The following is a 25125-nucleotide window of genomic DNA, read 5'->3' on the forward strand; positions in this document are numbered from 1 at the left end:
AAAGTCTTGGTCTTGTGTCCCCAACTCCACCGTGTGGTTATCAAGCACAAGGTTTCATATCAGTAATATGAAATATCGATATAAAGTAAAGTAAAATAAAGCAAGCGAACTAATAAAGCAAGATAAAAGCAATAAAGAGATAGTTGTTTTGGGTTTTGTGTGTGTTTACAAGTGAAGAAAGTATTTTTTGTATTTTAGGATTAATAAATTGCAAAAAATAAGTGTGATAGTTGTTTTGGAAAGGTGTTTCTAATGGTTTAAAATGAACCAGGGTTCATGGGTTCACTTATCTACTCTCCTTTTAAGTTGTAGTGGACACAAACAATTCTTCAAAGGCATAATATTGGTGGATCTTCAAAATGTGTTTGATAAGCATTCATATGGGTGTCACATCCTAACATAGAGATAATGCATAACATCTCTCTTATACTCCTCAAGAAAGGGAAAACTCCAAGCAATCTTGAATTAAGAATCAACAGAGTATAGCCTTAAGAAATATGACAAAATGTTTGAATATCAAATATGCTACCTTGAACAACCAAGATTATCATAATATCACATGAGAAACATAGCACATGTATTCACTTTATCCCTAGTGATGCAGCAAAAGAAAGGTAAATACCATAGTAGATCTTGAATTTGTTGTCACTATTCAATAACTACAACCATGCTACTTCATCTAATACACACTTATCCCCACACATTCTCTTGCATACAAGTTGGATCAGAACAAGTACTTAAGAACGGGGTACATGATAGGGCCCTACATGATATGCATATATTAATACATCTTCCATATATATATAATAGGTTCCAATCTCATATATCAAAGCATCGAATAAAGATCCACCACATAGGAATTACATGACCATAATCATGTTGGGCAGCTCATATGGTACTAGATCTATGAAGAACAAGAAAGGAATAGATCAAGCTACTGCCACAAACCTATAGTCCAGAGGTGGACTACTCCCTCTTCATCATGGTGATGATGGTGGAGACGATGGAGAAGGTAGACATCCCTCCGGCGGTGGCTCCGGTGGAGTTTCCCCTCCAATCTTCGCTGGTTCTGGCTCTATTTTGGTGTCTGGGTGTTTATGCGGCGCTCCGCTCGATGAAGCCTCAGGGAGTCCTTCATATAAAGGTTTTTAGGTCAGATGGAGTCCATGGGCGAAATAAATCAAGCGAATCGGACATCCGAGGAGGGAAAGAGGTAGGATCGCCACCTGGCCTCTTTTCGCCCTCCCAACCCTTCTTGTGAGGTCCAAGTGCTTCTCTTGATGAAATATTGACATCCCCTGAGTCCTAGCTCTATTTGACTTTGTTTAGGTCCCTGAAAGCTAAAAATACACAAACGAGGGTTTTCCTATCCTGCAGGGTTATAACCAAAATAAGGGGTATCATTGGTGAATCCCCAAAAATAAATATAAAACATGGATATAACATCATATATGTTGAAAATGTGTGGGAATATGTGTCAACAAACTACAAAGTTCATGCATGCATTTTACATGCTTCACCCATACACCAATATGGGGTAGCTTCATTAAGGCACATCTTCACATGTCCATTATCACGAACGAACAAATTTCAAACATATGATCTTCTCGAGATGCTCATCTTGTACTTGCCCTTCTCAACCTTGATGACGATAACCACTAGATGTCATCCTCTCATGGGCTATATGTGATCTTACTTTTGACGCCTACCCATGAAAAGATACCTAAAGAACTCTTCATTTGCTTGCATGCACTAAACCTTGGTCAATCATAGCTCAACTCGATCATGAGACTATCATGACATCGGCTTAAAGCCATATCTTGAATTCTTCTCAAACTCTCAAGATCTTTATCATCGTTGCTTAAGACATAAGCTAGCTATAGCATGGCAAAATTGAGTTTCACCCAAGAACTCCATCTTCATTTCTTCATGTTGATCATATCATATTCTTCTATTCAAAACGATGATCTTGATGCCAATACTCAAGGTATATCTTTATCTTCATAGCATCCATACTTGAATCCAACACATGGACTAGCTACAAGCATTACCTATGGAATATTTCTTCATATAAACTCAATGAAAACGTTAGTCCATAGCTATTGTCATTAGTTACCAAAACCACACATAGGGGCAATGTACCCTTACAACATCCAATCAAACTTTTGGATCTACACATAGAGTTGTCACACTTAGGAAAACTCTTACCATTTTTGTTGACTTTTCAATGATAGTGCCATAAGGGGGTACTCACGACTATGGTTACTAGTGGAAATAGATGACGGGATGCTCGGGACGGTGTAACTCGATGGTTTACCAGGTTCATGTCCCCTCGGTGGAGAGTCGCTACTTCCCGCTAAAAATTCAGTATGGTATAAAGTACATATTAATGTGGTGTATGTACGGTATTGAATCGTTTCCCTAAAGGTTGTTCCATGGCTGTCTTATAAAGACGCCAAAACATAGGGTTTTATGGAGGTTAAGACCTAACCGACTATGGATTCCTAGTCTATGTCGTCAAGTATGTCGTTTGTTTTACTTCAAGTCTTCCGTCTTCCTGAATCTTCTAGAACCCGTCTTGGACCTCCTTAGTCGGTTGGGCCTCCATCTTCTAGCAACTCGGCCGCCCGGCTAGACCGATATCTTAACCACCGAAATGGTCCACCCAGGCTTGGTATACTTGGCTCCTACCGTGGTATACCCAATTCGTCATAACCCTGACAACCATAGGTTCAGGTGCTGGGGCCGGAGGTTGGCGGATGTTGCGTCCAGCCAAAGTACTCCAACATCTTGATTTTAGAGAATGTATCACACTAAAATAGGAAGGATTAGTGTGTGTAATATATGTTACTTGTATGTGATTTGACTCCACCTATATCTTCCAACATGGACCCCTTCTTGATATTAGTATTTTCCCGCGATCGAAATAAATGAAAAATACTAGCAAATCATATTCTCTCTTTTTTGCTTTTAAGTGGAATCCAACCATCTTGTGGCATTCATAGAATAATCCTATATAACTTAAGCACATGGTTATTCCACAAATATGTTGTATTCTGTATTGAAGTTGTAATCATCACAAATATGTTGTCATTAAACAACAACAAAATAGAGGGGAAAATGCCCTTTCAGTTAGCCTCCTTTTCACTCTTTCTTTGGGCTGGTCTCCTACCATAATGCACATTGTTGCACGCCACTAATACATAATAATAAGGATAAAAAAATTATTAGTCCCTTAATGCATATGTCAATAACACCAAAACCTACTTAGATGTGTAGATGTCATTCCACACACATTATCAGCTTGTTATTAAATTCATTGCAACTCGCAAGACACATTTGACCACCAAAGGATAGTAAATAATTACGTTAATGGTTCATTTTACACTCTAGAAGTTATATAAAAATGCTTACCAAATCATGTGCTAGAAACTGCTATTACAACAATTGTTAGACCGTGCATTTTAGAGATCTTGGCATATATAAATACATATGCACTATACAGATTATGAAATTATCAAAAATGCTTTAAAAGAGCTTGTGTTACGAATACAATTTAAATTTATCACAACACAAGAGTATTTTTCAATAATAAATTACAAAAATATACCAAAGAACAATACAATTGATATTTAGCAACGTTACCAAATATTTAGTTACGTACGCCAAATAAGTAACAAAAAAATATACTTGTTAAGATGGTAGCATGCTATAAGTAAGCATATATAAAAGTTTAGTATAAACTGAGAACGTGTTGGAGCTTTTTTTTTTTTGCGAAGGGAGAACGTGTTGGAGCTTATTCATGTAGAGAATGGGTTGGAGCTTATTCTCATGTATTTCTGAAAACAGTCTTCACACATATTCAGTTATATGACGAAATGCTACGGAATGAGCTACGTGACTTGTTTCATTTTGTAACTTCACACATAACCTGAAGAGTTAGATAAATTATTGAAACATGAAAATTTTAACCCTTCCTAATTAAGTTTTCAAATGTTTCATTAATTACCTACATCCGAAAGATCCACTCTTTTGATCCAGATGTGAAGAAGTGCAAGAGATCAAACCAAAAGGAAAGACACCATATGTATTGAAACTTTCCAAAAAATTTGCAAGGTTATACCTCATGCTTAGTCCATACCCAAATTATTTGGAGGGATAATATGAACGAAATGATAGGAATATGATTTTTTTGTTAAAATTGTGATCATGTATTTTTCTCCATTGCTTTGATCTAAAGAGGCCCCTACTATACACCTAGTAGGGTGGAACAAAAACTCAAAACTCCTGAACTTAACGAGTACTTGAAATCTTTGCTCGAGCTCAAACATTAACGAGTCGTGTTGAGTTATGATTTTCAACTTGGTGAGTTAAGGAGTTTCATGATAGTTACCATACTCGTTAATCAATTAGCCTGTAAGGTCATGCAAAATAATGATGTTGTGCATCATGAAGACCATTTTGTCACGGCAATACAACTTAGGACATGAACTACGGGGGCAACCCCCGATGCATCCAACTCGGTGCATGGGGAGGGGAGGCAGGTGTTCTGTTTTCTATCCCAATCCCAAAAGTTAATGGGCCATAAAAGCAACAATTCTTTGCCTTGGGTTTTCTCTTTCTCCCTCATCTCTCTTCCTCTCCTCATTTTTTTGGCCGCAAAGGATGCATCCCCTGACACATGGGCGGAGCCAGATCAATACATGGGTATACATTCCACATTTTTTGCATTAGCTTTATATCTATGTCTAATTCACATAAAGAGAAATATACATCAAATAAATAGGAGAAACATGAGTAAACTTGTGAATTTTAGGGCACTCTGTACACCCGCTATTCATACGCTAACTTCCCCACTGCCCTGACACATGTAGGGTGTCACCCGAGCTGGACATGCGGGGCAACATCTTTAGGGCTACTTGTTGGCGATGCCGTACCGGAAACATTTGTGTAAAGATGTCTCACTATGCATTACTTGGTCTTGCTATGATATCAACATGTTTCCTTAGATTTAGGATTTTATTACCATGATAACTTGTTACGTGGTGTATCAAGCATAATGAGCCAACTCGAATTCTATCGAATCTAGCCTAGCCAACGCAAGTTTTATTGAATCTAGTCGAGCCAAGATTTTGAATTCGCCCCAAGCTAACAATTCGAGTGATGTTTGCTTGTCAACTATGAGTTCAGTGAGTTGAGACGAGCCGAGCTTGGCAGTCGTGCCCGTTTTTCAACCCCAACAGAAAACTGATACAGGGAACTCAAATATCGCCACATATATTGTTGTGGACTGAATGAAGAATAAAAAAGATGTTTTGTAAGGTTGGAGCAAACCTGCAAAGATAGTTGCTTCTGATGAGTACCGATCAAAGGCAACATGGATGCCATGGCAAGCCACGAAGCATGTGGTTTGGCGTTTGTAAGATAGTAGTAGTGGAGTAAGTCCGGGTCATAGTGGAGTATCTCTACACAAATCTCTGCACATGTGTTGTTGCATGACGCTGAAGAAATGTCAGGCCAATATATAAGAATGTTATCAAAGATGATTTGAATCGTTGAGGACGGGAGGGGTCCGGTGTGAGTGTGTTCTAGCCCTGTTGTATGCACAGTTCGGCTGTCCTTATAAATGTTTTGCTACCTTCTATAAAGATAAAACACCCTTTACGCGTGCTCTCAAAAAAAATTGTTGAGGATGGATTTCAACCTGGTACTCGAACAGGGCTAATGCGGGTTTTTAACTGGAAATTTTCCTCGCCATGCCACTCAAGGACGTAGACGACGAAACACAGCATATATTTAAGAGAGAGAGAGAATCTGAAATCGACATGTACAGGTCATCCTGCCTACTTCATTGGTAGCTTCGAGCTGTGCTTGGTCAATGGAAGATTTGATTGTTCAATGAACATGCTACTACAGTACTATATTTCTTGGTCAAACCAGAGCACTAGACGAAACGTGTTAGGCCTTCCGTAAACGTGTAGACTGCTTCTCCGCTGCTTTGCAGGTTGAGGAAATTATTTAGTTAAGTTTTGGAAAATTAAGAAAAGGAACCATACATGTAGAAAATGGGGCGTCCCTAGCTCATCCCCTGTGTATAGACGTTCTATCAGGGACGCGGACACGACTTTTACACTTGCTTTTTGTTTAGAGGTCGCGTTTGGGGGACGTGGCTAGGAAAAGAACCTTCTCCAAACACGAATTTGGTCCGAACGTCCCCCAAACGATCAATCCGGTGCTTTTGCCGGACGTCGTTTGGGGATGCGACTGGAGATGCTCTCAATGCTTTCAAAGAATTCTTTTTACAAGGTTGCATACCCTATGTTTAATGTTTTCAAAGATGCAAGAATTCTTCAAAGGTGTTAAAGATTTATCTAAATTTAGATGTATCTAAAAATTTAATTTAGATAAACTTATGACGTGATTCCCTAAAATTGGGGAGATTTGTGTCTCACTGACAGTGGGTCACGCCGAAGAGATGTGCAGCTGTTACCCACATGTCAGTGAACATACGGGTCCCACGGGTTGGTGCGGCAAACCGTACTAGCTAGGAATTAACGTAAATTGACTAGTAAACACGCGTACTCTTTCTTTCTCAGAGAGAAGCAAGAACAGAGGAGGAAGGAGACAGAGAAGCCTCCCAGATCTCTTCTTCCTGGATCCAGTGAATATCGACCTAGCCACTCAAGATCTTTCTGCTCCATTCCGCTCATGCTCCGGTGAATCCCGCTCCGGTTGTTTCTCCACCCAAATCTCGCCAGCAAATTTCTTTCTTTCTCCCGAGAACCTCGGGCGGCGGCAGGCATTCGCCAGTTGACAATGCCTGCCGATTTGTTGTGAGATCTCTCTGATCGGTGTGGAGGGAAAAGGGGTTCTTGCTCCCTCTCTGCGCGACCCCGTGTAGATTCGGCGGAGATTTCCATTTTTCTGTTCGTGCCCCGATTTGGGCGCGATTTGTTCTTCTTCTCCGCGGGCGCCTTGGATCTTGGGCCTGGTTCGTCTTGGATGCGCCGGGAAGAAGCATGGTGAACACGAACTACTCGGCGCTCCCGCTGACCTCCCCCGCCATCGAGCTCCAGTCCAGCAACCCGCCCACCAAATCTGGCGCCGGCGCCGCCGGCGCCGCCAATGGCGTGCACGCCAAGAAGCTCACCAAGCAGGACTCGTTCCTGGGCGAGGTGGAAGACGACGCCGCCGACTCCAACGGCGGGGAGCACGACGAGCTGCCGCTAATCGGCGCCGACGGCCCCGCGGGTCCGCCGGAGGGCTCGGGCGTGTCGGGGGCGGTCTTCAACCTGGCCACCTCCATCATCGGCGCGGGCATCATGGCGCTGCCGGCCACCATGAAGGTCCTGGGCGTCGCCGTCGGGCTCGTCTCCATCCTCGTCATGGGGGTGCTCTCCGAGGTCACCATCGAGCTGCTGGTGCGCTTCTCGGCGCGCTGCCGCGCGCTCTCCTACGGCGAGCTCGTGCACCGCGCGCTCGGCCGCCCCGCCAGCGTCGTCGCGCAGGCGTGCGTCATCATCAACAACGCCGGCATCCTCGTCGTGTACCTCATCATCATCGGCGACGTCATGTCGGGGTCGCTCAAGCACGCCGGCGTCGTGGACCAGCTGGTCGGCCACGACGGCGGGTGGGACAACCGGAGGCTGCTCATCCTCTTCGTCCTCGTCGTCTTCCTCGCGCCCCTCTGCGCGCTCGAGAGGATCGAGTCGCTGAGCCTGTCGTCCGCCGCGTCGGTCGCCCTCGCCATTGTTTTCGTGGCCGTCTCTTGCATCATCGCGGCGGTGAAGCTCGTCGAGGGCAAGATCAGCGCGCCGAGGATGGGGCCGGACTTCAGCTCGAGAGCGGCGATGCTCGACCTGCTGGTCGTCATCCCGATCATGACCAACGCCTTCATCTGCCACTTCAACGTGCAGCCAATCTACAACGAGCTCAAGGAGAAGACGCCCCGCAACATGTACAACGTCGGGAGGATCTCCACCGTGCTCTGCGTCATCGTGTATGCCCTCACCGCCGTCTCGGGGTACCTCCTCTTCGGCGACGACACCGAGTCGGACGTGCTCACCAACTTCGACAAGGACCTCGGGATCAGGTTCAGCTCGGTGCTCAACTACATTGTCAGGATCGGCTACATTGTCCACCTGGTCCTCGTCTTCCCGGTCGTGCACTTCTCGTTGAGGCAGACAGTGGACGCGCTGGTCTTTGGCGAGTCGGCACCCCACAGCAGGAAGAAGATGCTTTTGTTGACGGCGGTGCTCCTGGCCCTCATCTACCTCGGTTCGACCATGATACCCAACATCTGGATGGCCTTCAAGTTCACCGGTGCCACCACGGGGTTGGCCTTGGGTTTCATGTTCCCGGCCCTTGTGGCATTGAAGCTGGACAAGGAAGGTTTGGAGTGCCTGGGGCACGGAGAGAGGATCCTGGCAATTGGAATGCTGGGGCTGGCTATTGTTGTCAGCGTCGTCGGCGTCGCTGGAAACGTGTACAGCCTGAGGAGCAAGTCTGGCTGATGGATCAAGATGGAGAGCCATGTTGTTAGGCTTATTATTATACAGAAGATTGCATTACCACTGTCAGGATACACTAGTTAGCAGGTGCTATACCAGCTGAGCTGCTGACCAGAGCTCATAGTATACAATTTGTTCACCTACAGATTTGAATTGGTGAAACATTACTGGAGGGCATTTTTGTACCTTTGGAACAGCCAGATTCTTTGATGTATTTTTATGTTTATTCTTAGATATACATGAATATCCATCCTGGGTCTACTTTTTTGATCGAGGCAACAGATGAACCTGGCTCTGTACCGAGGTTACTGTCTGTCCATGATATGATGAAAACTGTATTCAGAAAATCTACCTTGGTCTACAATATAATGATTTTTTGCATATTATTTTATACGAAGATGCTGTGGCCGATGGTACCATTTCATTTCAGCTCAAGTGCAGAGCATAGCATGAATTACACAGGCATGCCAAGAGACATTTTGAAGCATCACAGCTACCAGGCATAAACTAATCCTATGGGCTAAGTTTACACAGTTGAAGTCAAGTTGCCTCAGGTCTGGCCTGAGAACCTGATGAACACAATTGTGAGCTATCTCTGTTGAGATCCCTGGGAATGTGATAGACTCCTGGCTGAAGATCTGTATTTGTGATGAGGTGTCTGCAACAGCTTTTCTGTTTTCCCAGTGAATTCGAGATGACACAAAGTTCATGCTCTTCGATGACTTTGCAGGTCCCAAATTTATCTTTGAGAAAGGTTGGCTGCTGAAGCTGCAGTAGGCTTGACAACTTTGCCGCCAGCGAGGGGAGAAATTTCAGCTTGCAATGGCGAAGAGGGCTTTGGAGGTAGAAGCCTTACTCATAACGTTGTTGTTTGCTCGCTGCCTCTAGATCAAGCAGTACCGAAAGTAGATTCCCAAACCTCTCCATGTAGCACCTGAAACGGAGAGTACTACTAATATGCTCTTTTACCTGTTGGGATTGCTCTCATAAGAACTTTCCAAGCAAAAATTTGCACTACGGTCTACAGGCACCATATGCTTATTTCGCCAAAACCTGTTTGAGTGGAGATTCTGTGTCTTGGGAGAGTCTCTCCCTGCTCCTGCAACTGTAGCTTGTGAGTTAAAATCCCAGGATATGAGGTCCTGCTCATTGCTTTCAATAATGTGGGTTTGTTTGACGATGTTGGTTGCTCCAAAAAGAGAATCTGTGAGCAGCTCGTTCCAGGCCTTTCAGTTTGGAATCTGAAGGTATTTGTCCAGAGCAGTGTACAGGAATTGCTTGTCTTGGATAATGAGATGATCATGGATGGGTTTCTAGTCAGGGTGCACCCGAAAATCCATCTATATGCATGATTTGACAGTTGAATTCAGAAAATTTATCTTTGACACTAGCCACTATTGCTCTTTTTCTAGTAGTTCATTTTGGTAGTAGAGGAATAAACTGGGGAAGGAAAAAAATAACTATTTTAAGCCTCTCCCAAACCTGCCTGATCCAAAATGTCAGCCCTGGCTTGAAATCCGTTTGTTTGTCAAGACTGATAATCTCACCAAGGTGTGTGAGATTTTAGAACTCATACACCAAGATAAACACGAGGACAATAACTCAAGATAAAATGCTGAATAAATCTCGCCCAGATAGCAACTGTAACATTCCCGAATATTTCTCGCGGAGGTGTCCATACATCAGTATGTTACAGAAGAATACTGAGAACAATACTACAAAACTGTTACATCATCATAAGGAGCTCTATCTGTGGTTATCGCTGTTAACACCACGACCTATATGCCTTGCACCTTTTACAATGGCAACAAGATGGTAAGGTACAGTGTAGAATGGTACAACAGCCACATAGACTCCGAAGTGTGCAATGGTTTAAGAAACTTGGGCCTGTGGACAATAAAGAAACAAGAGATTTTTAGTCATTCAAGAGGTAAGACGAAGCTTCGGAAGAAATCCTTCCCTACAGCAACACGTAACCGAAAAACTGAACTAGGTAACATCAGTGTTAGAGAATTGAAGAAAGTACCTGCAACTAAAACTGTGAGTTGCTGAGGAATGTGACCATGCACCGTGTGCTCTGAAACATCTTGTCAATCTTCTGCCAAACTAAGCTCTGGACATCTAGAATTTTCTTCACTTTGTCCTGAAGCATCGAGTGGCGCCGTATTGTCTCGCCATGTATCTGCATCCAAGGAAGATGAATATATTTTAAGCACGGAATTGATGGGTTAAACCGTTAAAGATCAGGTGGCATCCACATGTCACGAACCTTCAGAAACAATTTCAGAACAGCTTGAACAAACTCGAAGTTGTTCCTGCAGGAAAGCTCATGAATGAAGTAGTCCAACAGCAGTGAAATGGATTCAAGCTCAGGCCTTGGTTCCTCCTCATCTTCCATCTCGTCGTCGTCATCGTCATCTATTATCTGTAGCATTCGTAGTTCCATGTCTAGAGATGATGGGGATAGGCCTTTTAGGTAGTCAGTAAACGCTGAATCTGCGAAACAGATTCCAAGTCAGAGATTACCATGACGAATATTGCAGCTTCTTACAGTTTCGTCAATATACAATGAACCAAAATATCAGAATTTCATTCAGGTATTTTTTTTGCCTAAATACTTACAGTTTTGAAGTTCCCCACATGATTGTAAAAGTTGACTGAAGTGTGAGGAGAGATCAGCCATCGTTTTATGACTAGTGCCATCGGTAGTGCTGTCATCTGTTTCTTTACTGGCAGGGGGCTCAAACAATATATCCCCAGAAAGGGATGGAACTGAGGGCAAGAAAAAAGGCGCCTTCTCGGATTTCTTAGGTGGCTCGACCGGCTTGTTTCGAACCTAAAGACACAGAAATGTGACGATGAGCAAATCTAGTTGGGCATGTGCACTAAACAAAAATATTACTTAAAAGAGTACACCCTCGGTCACAAATAAATGTCATAATGTACATTTACAGTCAACAAAAGATAACTTTGACCATCACTTCCTATTGTAGTATATTTGTCAAACTTAATAATAGTTACAGTACTAACAAACATATTTTGATAGAAACTTACTATCGTTTTTGTGTGGATGCACTAAATGTTCATCAAATTATTGTAAGTCAAAGTTACTAAAATAGTTCATGACACATTCTAATTCTATGATATATACACTGCCTAATTCCAACTCAGAGAATTAGCATAGTTCATACAGGTCACACAATCGCTAATTTGCAGTAGATTTACAAAATAAATAGACGGAGACAAGAGTACAATTACCTTTATAATGTCAAGATTTGTCAAACTTTGCCATTGACTCCTTGGGAGCAATGACAGTGTGATCATATTTGGTATTTGATGATTCGTTATGACAAAAGGTTTAATGTTAGATTGGTTCGCATCTTGAGAATTTTGAATGGATTCTTCTTCCTCAGATCTTTCGGCAGATGAAACAGTTGGCAAAAGCACATTCCGGACATGTTTACCACTTGCATAGCTATCAACATTTGTCGAGGGTGAGAACAAAGCTTGATTGATCCTGTCAAATTTATTAAGAAAAGTATGAGTTTTATATGCAAACTAAAGAATAAACTACAGAAAACCAATATACTATGCTTGTTATCCATAACGGTAGAAGAATATGAAGTAGAAAAATCACAGAAGTGAGCCTAAAAACAATATTAATTTAAATATTGAAAGTTGCCTCTGCTTGCATTCAACTCTTTGTTTGTTAGGGACAGGGCATTCAACTTGACCGAAAGCAAAGCCTTAAATGTGCATCATTAAGTTGACCTTATGAGGTGTGGTTACCATACTCTTAAGCTTTAGCATATAGTTATCAATAGAACAGAAATAAACATTTCAAAAACAAAGAAAGTGTTAGTCCAGGGATTATCTTGACTTATATGAGTCTGTGGTGCGGAATTTTAGTTATTTACATTGATAAAAGGTGCACAATAATTGCCTAAATGAGATGCGCCATGAAATATCAAATATGTAGCTACCAAAGGTATGCAAATGTACAGGGTGAGCACAAGAAAGGAACAAGGAAAGCCTACCAAAGATACACGCCATTTTGATCAACATGGGTAGTTGCCAGCACATCCATATTAGGAGACATCGAGACAGATGTTATAGATACATCAACATGCATCGCATCTATCTGTCTTGCTAAACTGATATCCCATATTCTGAGTGTCCCATCCATACTTGACGAGATCAGCCATTTTCCATCCTCACTGAAACACAGATCAGTGATACGGTCTGTATGTCCTTCAAATCTGCGAACCATTTTCAACGACACTGTATCGAACAATACAAGTACCATATCATCCGCTACAGTAGCAAGAAGACCTGACATAAAAAAAAAAGCAAAAAGGTTATTAATCACCAATGGCATACTACAAGGGAACAACAAAACATGTTGAATAGTACCATTTGCCCGGTGATATGCAATCTTAGTTACAGATTTACCAACATTGAACTTGGATTTTAGCTTGCAACTTTTAAAATCCCACACCTGCAGGAGACAAGTAAATACCTGAGTAATGGTATCATGGTGAAAAGTTAAACCATAGTTGGCAAAGAAAAGTTCAATAGTGAGAGCTGGAGGTTGAATACACATGTATTCTTGGTTGTGGGATTAGAAGAGGAACAGTACTTTAACCAGTTGATATAAGAGCATGGATGATGAAATGAAATGTACATTACCATTGCCTGAAGTAAATGCGCTAAAATAAAATGTAACTGAATTAACATGCAACAGCATCATCAAACCTTAATATCACCACGGTATCCAGCACTAATCAGAGAGCCATTTGTAGCATCACAAGCTAATCCAACAACTTCACCCTCATGTGCAGATTGCAATGCCAGCGAGCCATCAATGTAACTAGCACGACTTATCCCAGATTGAAGGTTAAATTTTTCAATCCAACCACCTTCGGTGCCCAAAACAGTAAAATTACCACATGCACTTATCGCACAAGCCTGCCAAAAAGAAAATAAATTTATTAATGAAGAGGTAGAGAAAAAATTCTAGCATTTAACGTCTGAGTCTTGGTAGTCCCAAGAAAGCTTGTTCTGATCCAGTCCACAATGAGAATTGAATACATTATGATTACAAAAACAAGCATTACCTTAATCGGCGACTGCGAGCCTGATGATGGTGTCAGAATATGTTCGCCTATAACAAAATTCTCATAACGTTGGAGCCTGATGAGGGGAGAAGTTTCAGCTTGCAATGGCGAAGAGGGCTTTGGAGGTAGAAGCCTTGCTCATAACGTTGTTGTTTGCTCGCGGCCTCTAGATCAAGCAGTACCGAAAGTAGATTCCCAAACCTCTCCATGTAGCACCTGGAACGGAGAGTACTAATATGCTCTCATATTTACCTGTTGGGATTGCTCTCATAAGAACTCTCCAAGCAAAAAATTTGCACTACGGTCTACAGGCACCATATGCTTATTTCGCCAAAACCTGTTTGAGTGGAGATTCTGTGTCTTGGGAGAGTCTCTCCCTGCTCCTGCAACTGTAGCTTGTAAGCAATTTGTGAGTTAAAATCCCAGCATATGAGTCCTGCTCATTGCTTTCAATAATGTGGGTTTGTTTGACGATGTTGGCAGCAGGTTGCTCCAAAAAGAGAATCTGTGAGCAGCTCGTTCCAGGCCTTTCAGTTTGGAATCCGAAGGTATTTGTCCAGAGCAGTGTACAGGAATTGCTTGTCTTGGATAATGAGATGATCATGGATGGGTTTCTAGACAGGCACCAGTCGGGCTTCTTCTATAAAGATAAGGCACGCTTTCCGCGTGCTCTCGAAAAAAAAAAAGGGTTTCTAGACAGGGCACCAGTCTGGGTGCACCCGAAAATCCATCTATCTGCATGATTTGACGAACGTTGAATTCAGAAAATTTATGTTTGACACTAGCCACTATTGCTCTTTTTCTAGTAGTTCATTTTGGTAGTAGAGGAATAAACTGGGGAAGGAAAAAAATAACTATTTTAAGCCTCTCCCAACACCTGCCTGATCCAAAATGTCAGCCCTGGCTTGAAATCCGTTTGTTTGTCAAGACTGATAATCTCACCCAGGTGTGTGAGATTTTAGAACTCATACACCAAAGATAAACACGAGGACAATAACTCAAGATAAAATGCTGAATAAATCTCGCCCACATAGCAACTGTAACATTCCCGAATATTTCTCGCGGAGGTGTCCATACATCAGTATGTTACAGAAGAATACTGAGAACAATACTACAAAACTGTTACATCATCATAAGGAGCTCTATCTGTGGTTATCGCTGTTAACACCACGACCTATATGCCTTGCAGCTTTTACAATGGCAACAAGATGGTAAGGTACAGTGTAGAATGGTACAACAGCCACATAGACTCCGAAGTGTGCAATGGTTTAAGAAACTTGGGCCTGTGGACAATAAAGAAACAAGAGATTTTTAGTCATTCAAGAGGTAAGACGAAGCTTCGGAAGAAATCCTTCCCTACAGCAACACGTAACCGAAAAACTGAACTAGGTAACATCAGTGTTAGAGAATTGAAGAAAGTACCTGCAACTAAAACTGTGAGTTGCTGAGGAATGTGACCATGCACCGTGTGCTCTGAAACATCTTGTCAATCTTCTGCCAAACTAAGCTCTGGACATCTAGAATTTTCTTCACTTTGTCCTGAAGCATCGAGCGGCGCCGTATTGTCTCGCCATGTATCTGCATCCAAGGAAGATGAATATATTTTAAGCACGGAATTGATGGGTTAACCCGTTAAAGATCAGGTGGCATCCACATGTCACGAACCTTCAGAAACAATTTCAGAACAGCTTGAACAAACTCGAAGTTGTTCCTGCAGGAAAGCTCATGAATGAAGTAGTCCAACAGCAGTGAAATGGATTCAAGCTCAGGCCTTGGTTCCTCCTCATCTTCCATCTCGTCGTCGTCGTCATCGTCATCTATTATCTGTAGCATTCGTAGTTCCATGTCTAGAGATGATGGGGATAGGCCTTTTAGGTAGTCAGTAAACGCTGAATCTGCGAAACAGATTCCAAGTCAGAGATTACCATGACGAATATTGCAGCTTCTTACAGTTTCGTCAATATACAATGAACCAAAATATCAGAATTTCATTCAGGTATTTTTTTTGCCTAAATACTTACAGTTTTGAAGTTCCCCACATGATTGTAAAAGTTGACTGAAGTGTGAGGAGAGATCAGCCATCGTTTTATGACTAGTGCCATCGGTAGTGCTGTCATCTGTTTCTTTACTGGCAGGGGGGTCAAACAATATATCCCCAGAAAGGGATGGAACTGAGGGCAAGAAAAAAGGCGCCTTCTCGGGTTTCTTAGGTGGCTCGACCGGCTTGTTTCGAACCTAAAGACACAGAAATGTGACGATGAGCAAATCTAGTTGGGCATGTGCACTAAACAAAAATATTACTTAAAAGAGTACACCCTCGGTCACAAATAAATGTCATAATGTACATTTACAGTCAACAAAAGATAACTTTGACCATCACTTCCTATTGTAGTATATTTGTCAAACTTAATAATAGTTACAGTACTAACAAACATATTTTGATAGAAACTTACTATCGTTTTTGTGTGGATGCACTAAATGTTCATCAAATTATTGTAAGTCAAAGTTACTAAAATAGTTCATGACACATTCTAATTCTATGATATATACACTGCCTAATTCCAACTCAGAGAATTAGCATAGTTCATACAGGTCACACAATCGCTAATTTGCAGTAGATTTACAAAATAAATAGACGGAGACAAGAGTACAATTACCTTTATAATGTCAAGATTTGTCAAACTTTGCCATTGACTCCTTGGGAGCAATGACAGTGTGATCATATTTGGTATTTGATGATTTGTTATGACAAAAGGTTTAATGTTAGATTGGTTCGCATCTTGAGAATTTTGAATGGATTCTTCTTCCTCAGATCTTTCGGCAGATGAAACAGTTGGCAAAAGCACATTCCGGACATGTTTACCACTTGCATAGCTATCAACATTTGTCGAGGGTGAGAACAAAGCTTGATTGATCCTGTCAAATTTATTAAGAAAAGTATGAGTTTTATATGCAAACTAAAGAATAAACTACAGAAAACCAATATACTATGCTTGTTATCCATAACGGTAGAAGAATATGAAGTAGAAAAATCACAGAAGTGAGCCTAAAAACAATATTAATTTAAATATTGAAAGTTGCCTCTGCTTGCATTCAACTCTTTGTTTGTTAGGGACAGGGCATTCAACTTGACCGAAAGCAAAGCCTTAAATGTGCATCATTAAGTTGACCTTATGAGGTGTGGTTACCATACTCTTAAGCTTTAGCATATAGTTATCAATAGAACAGAAATAAACATTTCAAAAACAAAGAAAGTGTTAGTCCAGGGATTATCTTGACTTATATGAGTCTGTGGTGCGGAATTTTAGTTATTTACATTGATAAAAGGTGCACAATAATTGCCTAAATGAGATGCGCCATGAAATATCAAATATGTAGCTACCAAAGGTATGCAAATGTACAGGGTGAGCACAAGAAAGGAACAAGGAAAGCCTACCAAAGATACACGCCATTTTGATCAACATGGGTAGTTGCCAGCACATCCATATTAGGAGACATCGAGACAGATGTTATAGATACATCAACATGCATCGCATCTATCTGTCTTGCTAAACTGATATCCCATATTCTGAGTGTCCCATCCATACTTGACGAGATCAGCCATTTTCCATCCTCACTGAAACACAGATCAGTGATACGGTCTGTATGTCCTTCAAATCTGCGAACCATTTTCAACGACACTGTATCGAACAATACAAGTACCATATCATCCGCTACAGTAGCAAGAAGACCTGACATAAAAAAAAAAAAAAGCAAAAAGGTTATTAATCACCAATGGCATACTACAAGGGAACAACAAAACATGTTGAATAGTACCATTTGCCCGGTGATATGCAATCTTAGTTACAGATTTACCAACATTGAACTTGGATTTTAGCTTGCAACTTTTAAAATCCCACACCTGCAGGAGACAAGTAAATACCTGAGTAATGGTATCATGGTGAAAAGTTAAACCATAGTTGGCAAAGAAAAGTTCAATAGTGAGAGCTGGAGGTTGAATACACATGTATTCTTGGTTGTGGGATTAGAAGAGGAATAGTACTTTAACCAGTTGATATAAGAGCATGGATGATGAAATGAAATGTACATTACCATTGCCTGAAGTAAATGCGCTAAAATAAAATGTAACTGAATTAACATGCAACAGCATCATCAAACCTTAATATCACCACGGTATCCAGCACTAATCAGAGAGCCATTTGTAGCATCACAAGCTAATCCAACAACTTCACCCTCATGTGCAGATTGCAATGCCAGCGAGCCATCAATGTAACTAGCACGACTTATCCCAGATTGAAGGTTAAATTTTTCAATCCAACCACCTTCGGTGCCCAAAACAGTAAAATTACCACATGCACTTATCGCACAAGCCTGCCAAAAAGAAAATAAATTTATTAATGAAGAGGTAGAAAAAAAATTCTAGCATTTAACGTCTGAGTCTTGGTAGTCCCAAGAAAGCTTGTTCTGATCCAGTCCACAATGAGAATTGAATACATTATGATTACAAAAACAAGCATTACCTTAATCGGCGACTGCGAGCCTGATGATGGTGTCAGAATATGTTCGCCTATAACAAAATTCTGAAGACGCCATACATATGCCTTTGGAGTATCCACGTGGCATGTAACAACATTACACCAATCACGAGCTCGTATCTCAGCTGAACAACAGTTGATTACAGTGGTAAGTAAGAATTTTTTTCTGAACAAGATTAACATATTTGTAGTTTCTTTTTGACACTACTAAAGATCTCTAAGATACTGGTCAATGGTTTATTATGTGTTAACATGGAAATAGTTATTGTGCCCTTTGATGCCAAGTATCATTCTTTGCTACAACTTCTAGAAGATATTTAACGAGAAAAGCAGAAAAAATATTGCAAAGACCTGAGAATTACCACAATCAAATGCAATAACTGGTTTTAGCTTGATCTCTGCCTCCTGCAGAAAAGAAAAGAAATGTAACACAGTAATAAGGAAATGATGAAACAGGGGGGATAAAGGAACAGTAATCAAAATTTTACCTTTACTTTGAGCTTTTTTGCTCTTTTTGACACATGCCGTTGAGAAAGCTCTCTGCTTTGTTGATCCTGTCCAAAAAAAGATCAGTACGACTAAACAGTGAACACATTAAGTCATTCTGCTGAAAAAGGAGAAAAAACCTGACAAAATACAACCATGCAGCATGCGCACATTACTCAAATAGCAATTTATCAGGACAAACATGCCTGAAACCATAACAGACGAGCTAGTGCATGTCTTTAGAAATTAATGTTACCAAGATTATGAGTTACCTGAACAACAGAGAAAAGACGAAAGGCACGATCTTGACCAGCAGATAAGATGGATTTTCCATTGCCATAGAATCTAACAACAAAATAGGCTTACTCATTAAAACACAACCAAAATGAAAATAACTCACAACACACTTGGAGGGCATCTGTTACCTTATGCACCGAGGTGGAGCACTATGTCCACTTCGAAATCGTAACAGACGGGCATCTCCTTCATTATTATCAAATATCCACATCTGGCATAAAGTATATTAGATTGCGAGCTTTCAAATGTAAACTGAAATAACGTGTCACAGCTAACTTAATCTGGTTCTCAAAGCAAATATCATCTCACATCAGTATTGGCTTGGTTTTTCTTGGCTGATTTATTACTTATTTTTCGAGAAATCATACCAGTAATGCAGTATTGATTTGTTAATTGTTAGCTTGCCGTAAAGCTCAATTTTCACTAGGAGAGTTCTTTTTTTGCTGGTAGAGACATATATGTTTCCCCAAAAAGGGAATGTAGTGAAAAAAGGGAGATGGTGTCTTATATAAAAGGCTCATAACAAAGGCATGGGAAGCAGCAGTTTTTGACCTTTCATATGTTACTGGCCAAAAGCTATAAGAGCATCCCCACTCGTTTGGGCTCCCCACGCCCAAATCCGGCGAAATTTAGCGCCGGATGGATGTAGTTTTTGGCCTGGGGAGGCCCATTTTTCCAGCCGCGAGCCCATGGACGCGCACCCACCGCGTGCATAGCGACGGCGCAGTCACCGGGAAGGGCAATCGTCGGAGTTCCCTCGACGCATTGAACCGTCGCGAGGTGGACTGGAGAGCCGAAACGACTCGTCGGGAACGGTCGAAGTGGCCTCGATGCGAGAACCGCCGTAATGGAGCACGAACTCCGCGGAAGAGCAACCGCCGCTCTCTTTCGTCGAGAGACCTACATATACGGTTTTCGACGGGCGACGCCATTCATCTGTTCTCTCGTCACCATCCTCCGTCAACCATCTCCGTCAACCATGAGCGATATCTCTTGGCCATCGGACACCGACAGCGAGGGGAAGCCGCCTGGATGGCGCCATTGGTGGGATCCAGCTGCATCGTCCAGCAGCGACGATTCCCCCCCGCCGGCCAGCGAGGACGAGTGGGACGACGAGGAGGAGGACGAAGAGGCCGTGGAGCAGGCCGAGGAAGAGGAGGAGGAGCAGGAGCAGGAGCAGGAGGAGGAGCAGGAGGAGGAGGACGAAGAGGCTGATGAGGACGACGACGAGGAGGACTCAACTTCCTCCGACGAGGAGGTGACGAGCCGGAAGCGTCGCCGCGACGACGATGAGGCGGGGCCTTCTAAGAAGAAGAAGTAGTTTAGTTTTAAAGTTTTTATATGTAATTTTTATGTTTATTCGAATTATATTCGAAATATATATATAATCTATCTATGTTGCACCACTTGAGAGTTCAAAGCTTTCGTTCGACGAGGGTATTGCCGTAGATCGGGAAGACGAGGGTTTTGCCGTAGATCGGGAAGACGAGGGTTTTGCCGTAGATCGGAGGCCATTGTCGCCGACAAGTTGGGGCCACGCGCGCTTTCGTTTCGTCCGGAGTCCCCGAGCGCTCCCCGGGGGGCCGGGGATGGCGTGGGATCGCCGGATGGATTTAGGCCCAAATCCGGACGAAAACGAGGAACCGGGGGCGCGACTGGGCCGAATTACGCCGTCCGGATGGAAAAAACGCTCGCCGGGGGCCTCGTCGGGGGGACGAGTGGAGATGCTCTAAGCTCCACTGTTTTGTCCGTCACCATCATAATATGAGAAAAGAAGACAAGAAAACAACACTTACTTTGATTGAATTATCAGCTGCTGAGCTCATCAAAATAGGTTCATTGGCGAAAAAATGAAGTGATACTATAGAACCATCATGGGCCTCCCTAATCACAGAGTGCAGCCTTCTTTTCTCAAGATTCCAAATGCTAATAACACCCGAGGAACCTCCAGAAGCTAGAAGGGGCTGCCCATCTGGCAGACAAAGCAAAAAAAAATCAGGTTGACAAGTAGAAGCGTGGCAATGTTTATTATTGGAATGAAAATAATGCACCTCTTGTTTCTAACAAAGAGAGACAAAGTTATCTATAACCATGAAGAACACCTTGGTGGCAATAAAATATCTACCAACTGGAAATAAAATCCAGCTCCATATCCATATTTCCACAACAAATTACACAAGCTGTACAATTTTATTCACGCATAACAAAATATAATGGTTATTTTGTTTGAATTAGGAAACACTCCTCAGTACAGTTTTTATTGTCAAGTTGAAACTCCAAAAGATATCATGCAAGGAAAATTCATAAGCCAAAAAGAATGTGTCAGCTAATTTTCTGAACTGGATCTCAAAATAACGGACTTGACACCATAAACCTGATATATTAATAACCAAGAACCGAAGTTAAGGACTTAAATCAACCATGATGTTTTTTGGATGCCTATTAGCCACAGGATGAGCAAACATCAACTTTATAAAAAAATAGTGTATGGCATGTTAGAGCAAATCACCTGTTCGAAATGACAGGGCAGTTACAGCACCACGAATTTGATGGTTGAAAGACATCAACTCTTCATCATATCGTATATTGTGAACATGAATTGTTCCATCGGAGCAACCGACTGCAACCATATCCAGAGCAGGTGAAGAAACACAGCAACGTACCGGTGACTCCCAACCCTTGAAATCATATAACTTTTTCTTCGTGCTGATATTCCACAGCTGCAAGGGTCCTTCTTCACTACCAATAATGACCTGATGCATTGACAATAATCAGACATGTTAACGCACAAGAAGTTTGGAACGTAAACTATCTCCAAATGAATCAATAATTTCAGGCACCTTATTTAGGTAAGTATCCGGATGCATGATGCAGGTTGGAGTGAACTTTTCTCCCAATGATATGTTACCAACAGGATCACTGCTTGGGTCAGCTCCTCTGAAGGCCCAGATAAATATATCACCTTTAGCATCTGCACTGAGAATGTATTCTCCAAACAGGTACAACTTGTTGACCTTTTCTTCATGTCTAGTCCAGGTAACCACCTGAATTTTTAAGAGAAAACGTAAATAAGAACCCTCTGTTGCAGTCGATGGACATGATATAGTGGAGGTCTGAATCAAGAGCGGATATTTTCCTTCTCGGTGTATTTGCTCCCAGGTTTCTTTTCCAAACAAGCATTCACAAAGTCTCAAAAGTAAGAAACAGTTATATATGTCAATTCAAGATTGATGCGTGCAGTTGAAAAAAAACATGTCCTTTTGAGTGCTGAAAAAACAAGGGAAGTAGAGCTAGCTAAGATAGCAACATGAGGTGTCCATAATTTGTCTTTTTTCCTGTACAGCACACAAATAGACATTTTTTTTGCAATATGTATTACAATTGCACCTATTATTCCACAATCTACACCTGATTTGACAAGAGAGCTAAAAATACACCCAAGACAAGGTATTTGCTGATCTGGAACTCTATTTGGGAAGTCTGAAATAAGTTCATTCAGCAGGTACCGAACTAACTGATGCATGCAAATCATCCACTGTATCTTGTAGCTACAAAGTTTCAAGGTTATGAGGGCACGGAAGAAAGCCTTAACCGTTAACTAACATGCCCTGGTAAGACTAATTCAGCAATCTGAGGCACAGAAATTCCCATACCAGATCGGTCCTTTTGAAGACCGCTATATCACTTCCATACGCAGCGAACGTGTACTCCTTGAAGGATGCGAGAGCACGGATCTTCTTGGGCAGTTGAGGTCCTTGGATCACATACAAAGTTCACGCAACGTGAGCATAAAAAAAAACGCAATGAACATGAGGGACCAAGCGATACCATGTAGCGGGCTCACCAGCAAGGACCAGATTCAGCTTGGCGCACTGCACGATAAGAGCGCAAAAACATGTTATTAGTAGACGCAAATGGAAAAGCAGTAAAATACGGGCAGAACAAGGCGGTCTGGACCGTAAGCTCTACTGACTCGACGCAGGCCAGGCAAGTTCAGAGGCAAATTGGGTTAACCCCGGTACTGCAATCGGCGATTCAGCACTGAAATCCCCATGAGCTCCAAGCACAAGCTACAACACTCACTACTGCTTCTAATGCATGATACTACCTAAATACCGGCAGAGAAAATGAGCAGCAGGCTCCGCTCCTGCGAGCTCCCTACAACGATAAGCAGCTGCTAGAAGACGAGAGGGTGGGGGTGGGTGGCTGTGGCTCACGTTGTAGACGTGGAAGGCCTTGCCGACGCTGACGGTGACGAAGGTCTCGGTGCCGAGGCGCTGCAGGGAGAAGGGCACGCCGCCGGTGGTGATGTAGCCGATCGCGCGGAACGGCTCGAAGATGCCCATCCCGCCCTCGGCGCGTCTTCTAGGGTTTCCCGGGGGCGCGCCGGCGGCGAGGGTTTTGGAGCGGGTTTGGAGCGGCGGCGCGAGGAGGAAGGAAAGGGTCAGGAGGCCGTAGTGGTGGTATAGGTCAGTTTGGTTTTTGTCTGTGGGCTGGGCTGCGGCGTGGGTCGGGTCCAGATTTATCGGGTCCAGTCCATCCAGATGTTTGGACCGGACCGACTGTCCGTTCGGATGTTTGTATCTCCACTCGTCGCCACGAACACGCTCCTGGCGTGCCTTTTTTTCATCCGGACGGCGAAAAATGGTCCAGCCACGTCCCCGGTTCCTCGTTTTTCGTCGGATTTGGGCTTTCATCCATCCGGCGAGCCCACGCCAACCCCGGCCTTCCGGGGAGCGCTCGGGGACCGACCTTTCTCCCGCGCTTTTCGCTTCGTCTTCGCCGCGGAGGTGGACCCGACCGGTCAGCAACACGCGCATCGTCTTCCGCGCGTATCGTCTTCCGTGCGCACTAAAGGCTGTCGCCGATCAGCTCGCCGCGGACGCATCGCATTCCACGCAGCATTTAATCGTCGGCACCAGCCGCGCCTATATACCCCGCTCCACTCGCCGCGACGCGTATCCCCGTTCCACTCTCCCGATCCATGGCGTTCAACGACGAAGGCGGCGCAGCCAACAATGGCTTCCCCCGCCGGTCGCTCCACGCGAGGGAGGGGCACCTCCTCCACCAGGCGGGGTACCCCTGCCCGCCGGACAAGAGGCCTCCCGGCGGCGGGTGGCGGCTAAGTGCTGGCGGCGTACCAATCCCGCCGCCGCCCCGGGGCCACGCCCTCGACGTCGCCATCGAGGAGGCTCGGATGACGATGACGGACGAAGAGCGCGCCGACCCGCGGCACCACCCCGACAACTACACGAGCTGGAACTCGTTCTTCCTCCGGCGGTGGGAGCGGGAGCTGGCGGCCTACGACGGCCCGCCGCCTCCACCTCCACGCAACAACGCCGCGGGTCGCCGACGTTGGTGGAGCGCGCCGAATAGGACGCTGGAGAACGTCCTCGAGCACATCGAGGGCGGCAACTTCCCAGTGCTGACGATGCCCCCTCCATCGAGGGCATCGGCCAACCGCCGCCGGGGAAACAGCTGGCAGCCACGGCGCATGGCTGCCAGCTCGTCGTCTTCCGGATCGGCGTCGAGGTCGCTCTCCAGGTCGGCGCCATCCTTGGCGCCGGTGAAAAAGGAGGCGGCTTCCCCACCGAGCAACCGCGCGCGCGGCGGTGGCGTCATCCGCGAGCCCTCAACGGCACAATGACTGCTCCACCCCAAGCGCGAGCACGGCACCTCCGGCGAGCGGAAGCGCAAGGTGAAGGTGGAGGAGGCCGAAAGCGCCGAGGACGCCGTCATCCTCGAGGCCGTCATCGCGAGGTCCCTCCAGGACCTCATCCCCGCCGAGAACGCCATGCCCCTCGACCAGGCCTGCGCCTGGTCGAGGGAGCAGTGCGAGAAGGAGGAGGCCGAGCGGCATGCGAGCCTCCTCGAGGACGTCGCTCGCTACCGCCGGCCTGCGACTCCTCCATCCGGCGCCGTCGTCCCCGTCGTCGACCTCGAGGCGTCCGACGACGACTGGTACAAGCCATCGCCGTCCCCGCCTCGCACCAGTGGCCGGTGGGGAGACACCGGCCAAGGCAGCAGCCAGGCGGCTTCGGCGCCGCCGCAGTTCGACGACGACGGCTCCGACGACGATGGCGTCGGTGACGACGACGACTACACGGTGTTCTACCGCCATTTCGGCATGTAGAGCGCCGTGTTTTAATATTTACAGTTGTATTCCCCTAGCCGAATCGA

General features: G+C 44.0%; 3 protein-coding genes across 3 annotated transcripts; 1 reads left to right on the forward strand and 2 right to left on the reverse strand.

Moving 5' to 3' along the window:
* The first annotated feature begins 6579 nt into the window (after window positions 1-6579).
* On the forward strand, window positions 6580-8907 carry LOC127316843 (amino acid transporter AVT6E). Its single transcript, XM_051347313.2, has one exon. The coding sequence runs from the start codon at window positions 7020-7022 to the stop codon at window positions 8511-8513; it is 1494 nt and encodes a 497-aa protein (XP_051203273.1). The 5' UTR covers window positions 6580-7019; the 3' UTR covers window positions 8514-8907.
* A 1201-nt stretch (window positions 8908-10108) lies between these two features.
* Window positions 10109-13836, reverse strand: LOC139834050 (U3 small nucleolar RNA-associated protein 21 homolog). The gene is made up of 10 exons (XM_071824431.1): window positions 13829-13836; window positions 13628-13703; window positions 13266-13478; window positions 12924-13008; window positions 12548-12842; window positions 11769-12027; window positions 11133-11346; window positions 10780-11006; window positions 10537-10692; window positions 10109-10397 (listed from the first exon to the last, which is right to left on the reverse strand). The coding sequence occupies exons 1-9, from the start codon at window positions 13834-13836 to the stop codon at window positions 10543-10545; spliced, it is 1527 nt and encodes a 508-aa protein (XP_071680532.1). The 3' UTR covers window positions 10109-10397; window positions 10537-10542.
* A 785-nt stretch (window positions 13837-14621) lies between these two features.
* LOC127316841 (U3 small nucleolar RNA-associated protein 21 homolog) lies at window positions 14622-23416 on the reverse strand. The gene is made up of 19 exons (XM_051347303.2): window positions 23163-23416; window positions 22790-22817; window positions 22599-22699; window positions 21786-21989; window positions 21455-21698; window positions 20742-20917; window positions 19074-19156; window positions 18921-18993; window positions 18651-18716; window positions 18525-18567; window positions 18148-18287; window positions 17786-17998; window positions 17444-17528; window positions 17064-17358; window positions 16285-16543; window positions 15649-15862; window positions 15293-15522; window positions 15050-15205; window positions 14622-14910 (listed from the first exon to the last, which is right to left on the reverse strand). The coding sequence occupies exons 1-18, from the start codon at window positions 23289-23291 to the stop codon at window positions 15056-15058; spliced, it is 2733 nt and encodes a 910-aa protein (XP_051203263.1). The 5' UTR covers window positions 23292-23416; the 3' UTR covers window positions 14622-14910; window positions 15050-15055.
* Window positions 23417-25125: the final 1709 nt, after the last annotated feature.

Source organism: Lolium perenne, chromosome 7, assembly GCF_019359855.2.
Source record: "Lolium perenne isolate Kyuss_39 chromosome 7, Kyuss_2.0, whole genome shotgun sequence".
Classification (NCBI taxonomy): Eukaryota; Viridiplantae; Streptophyta; class Magnoliopsida; order Poales; family Poaceae; genus Lolium; species Lolium perenne.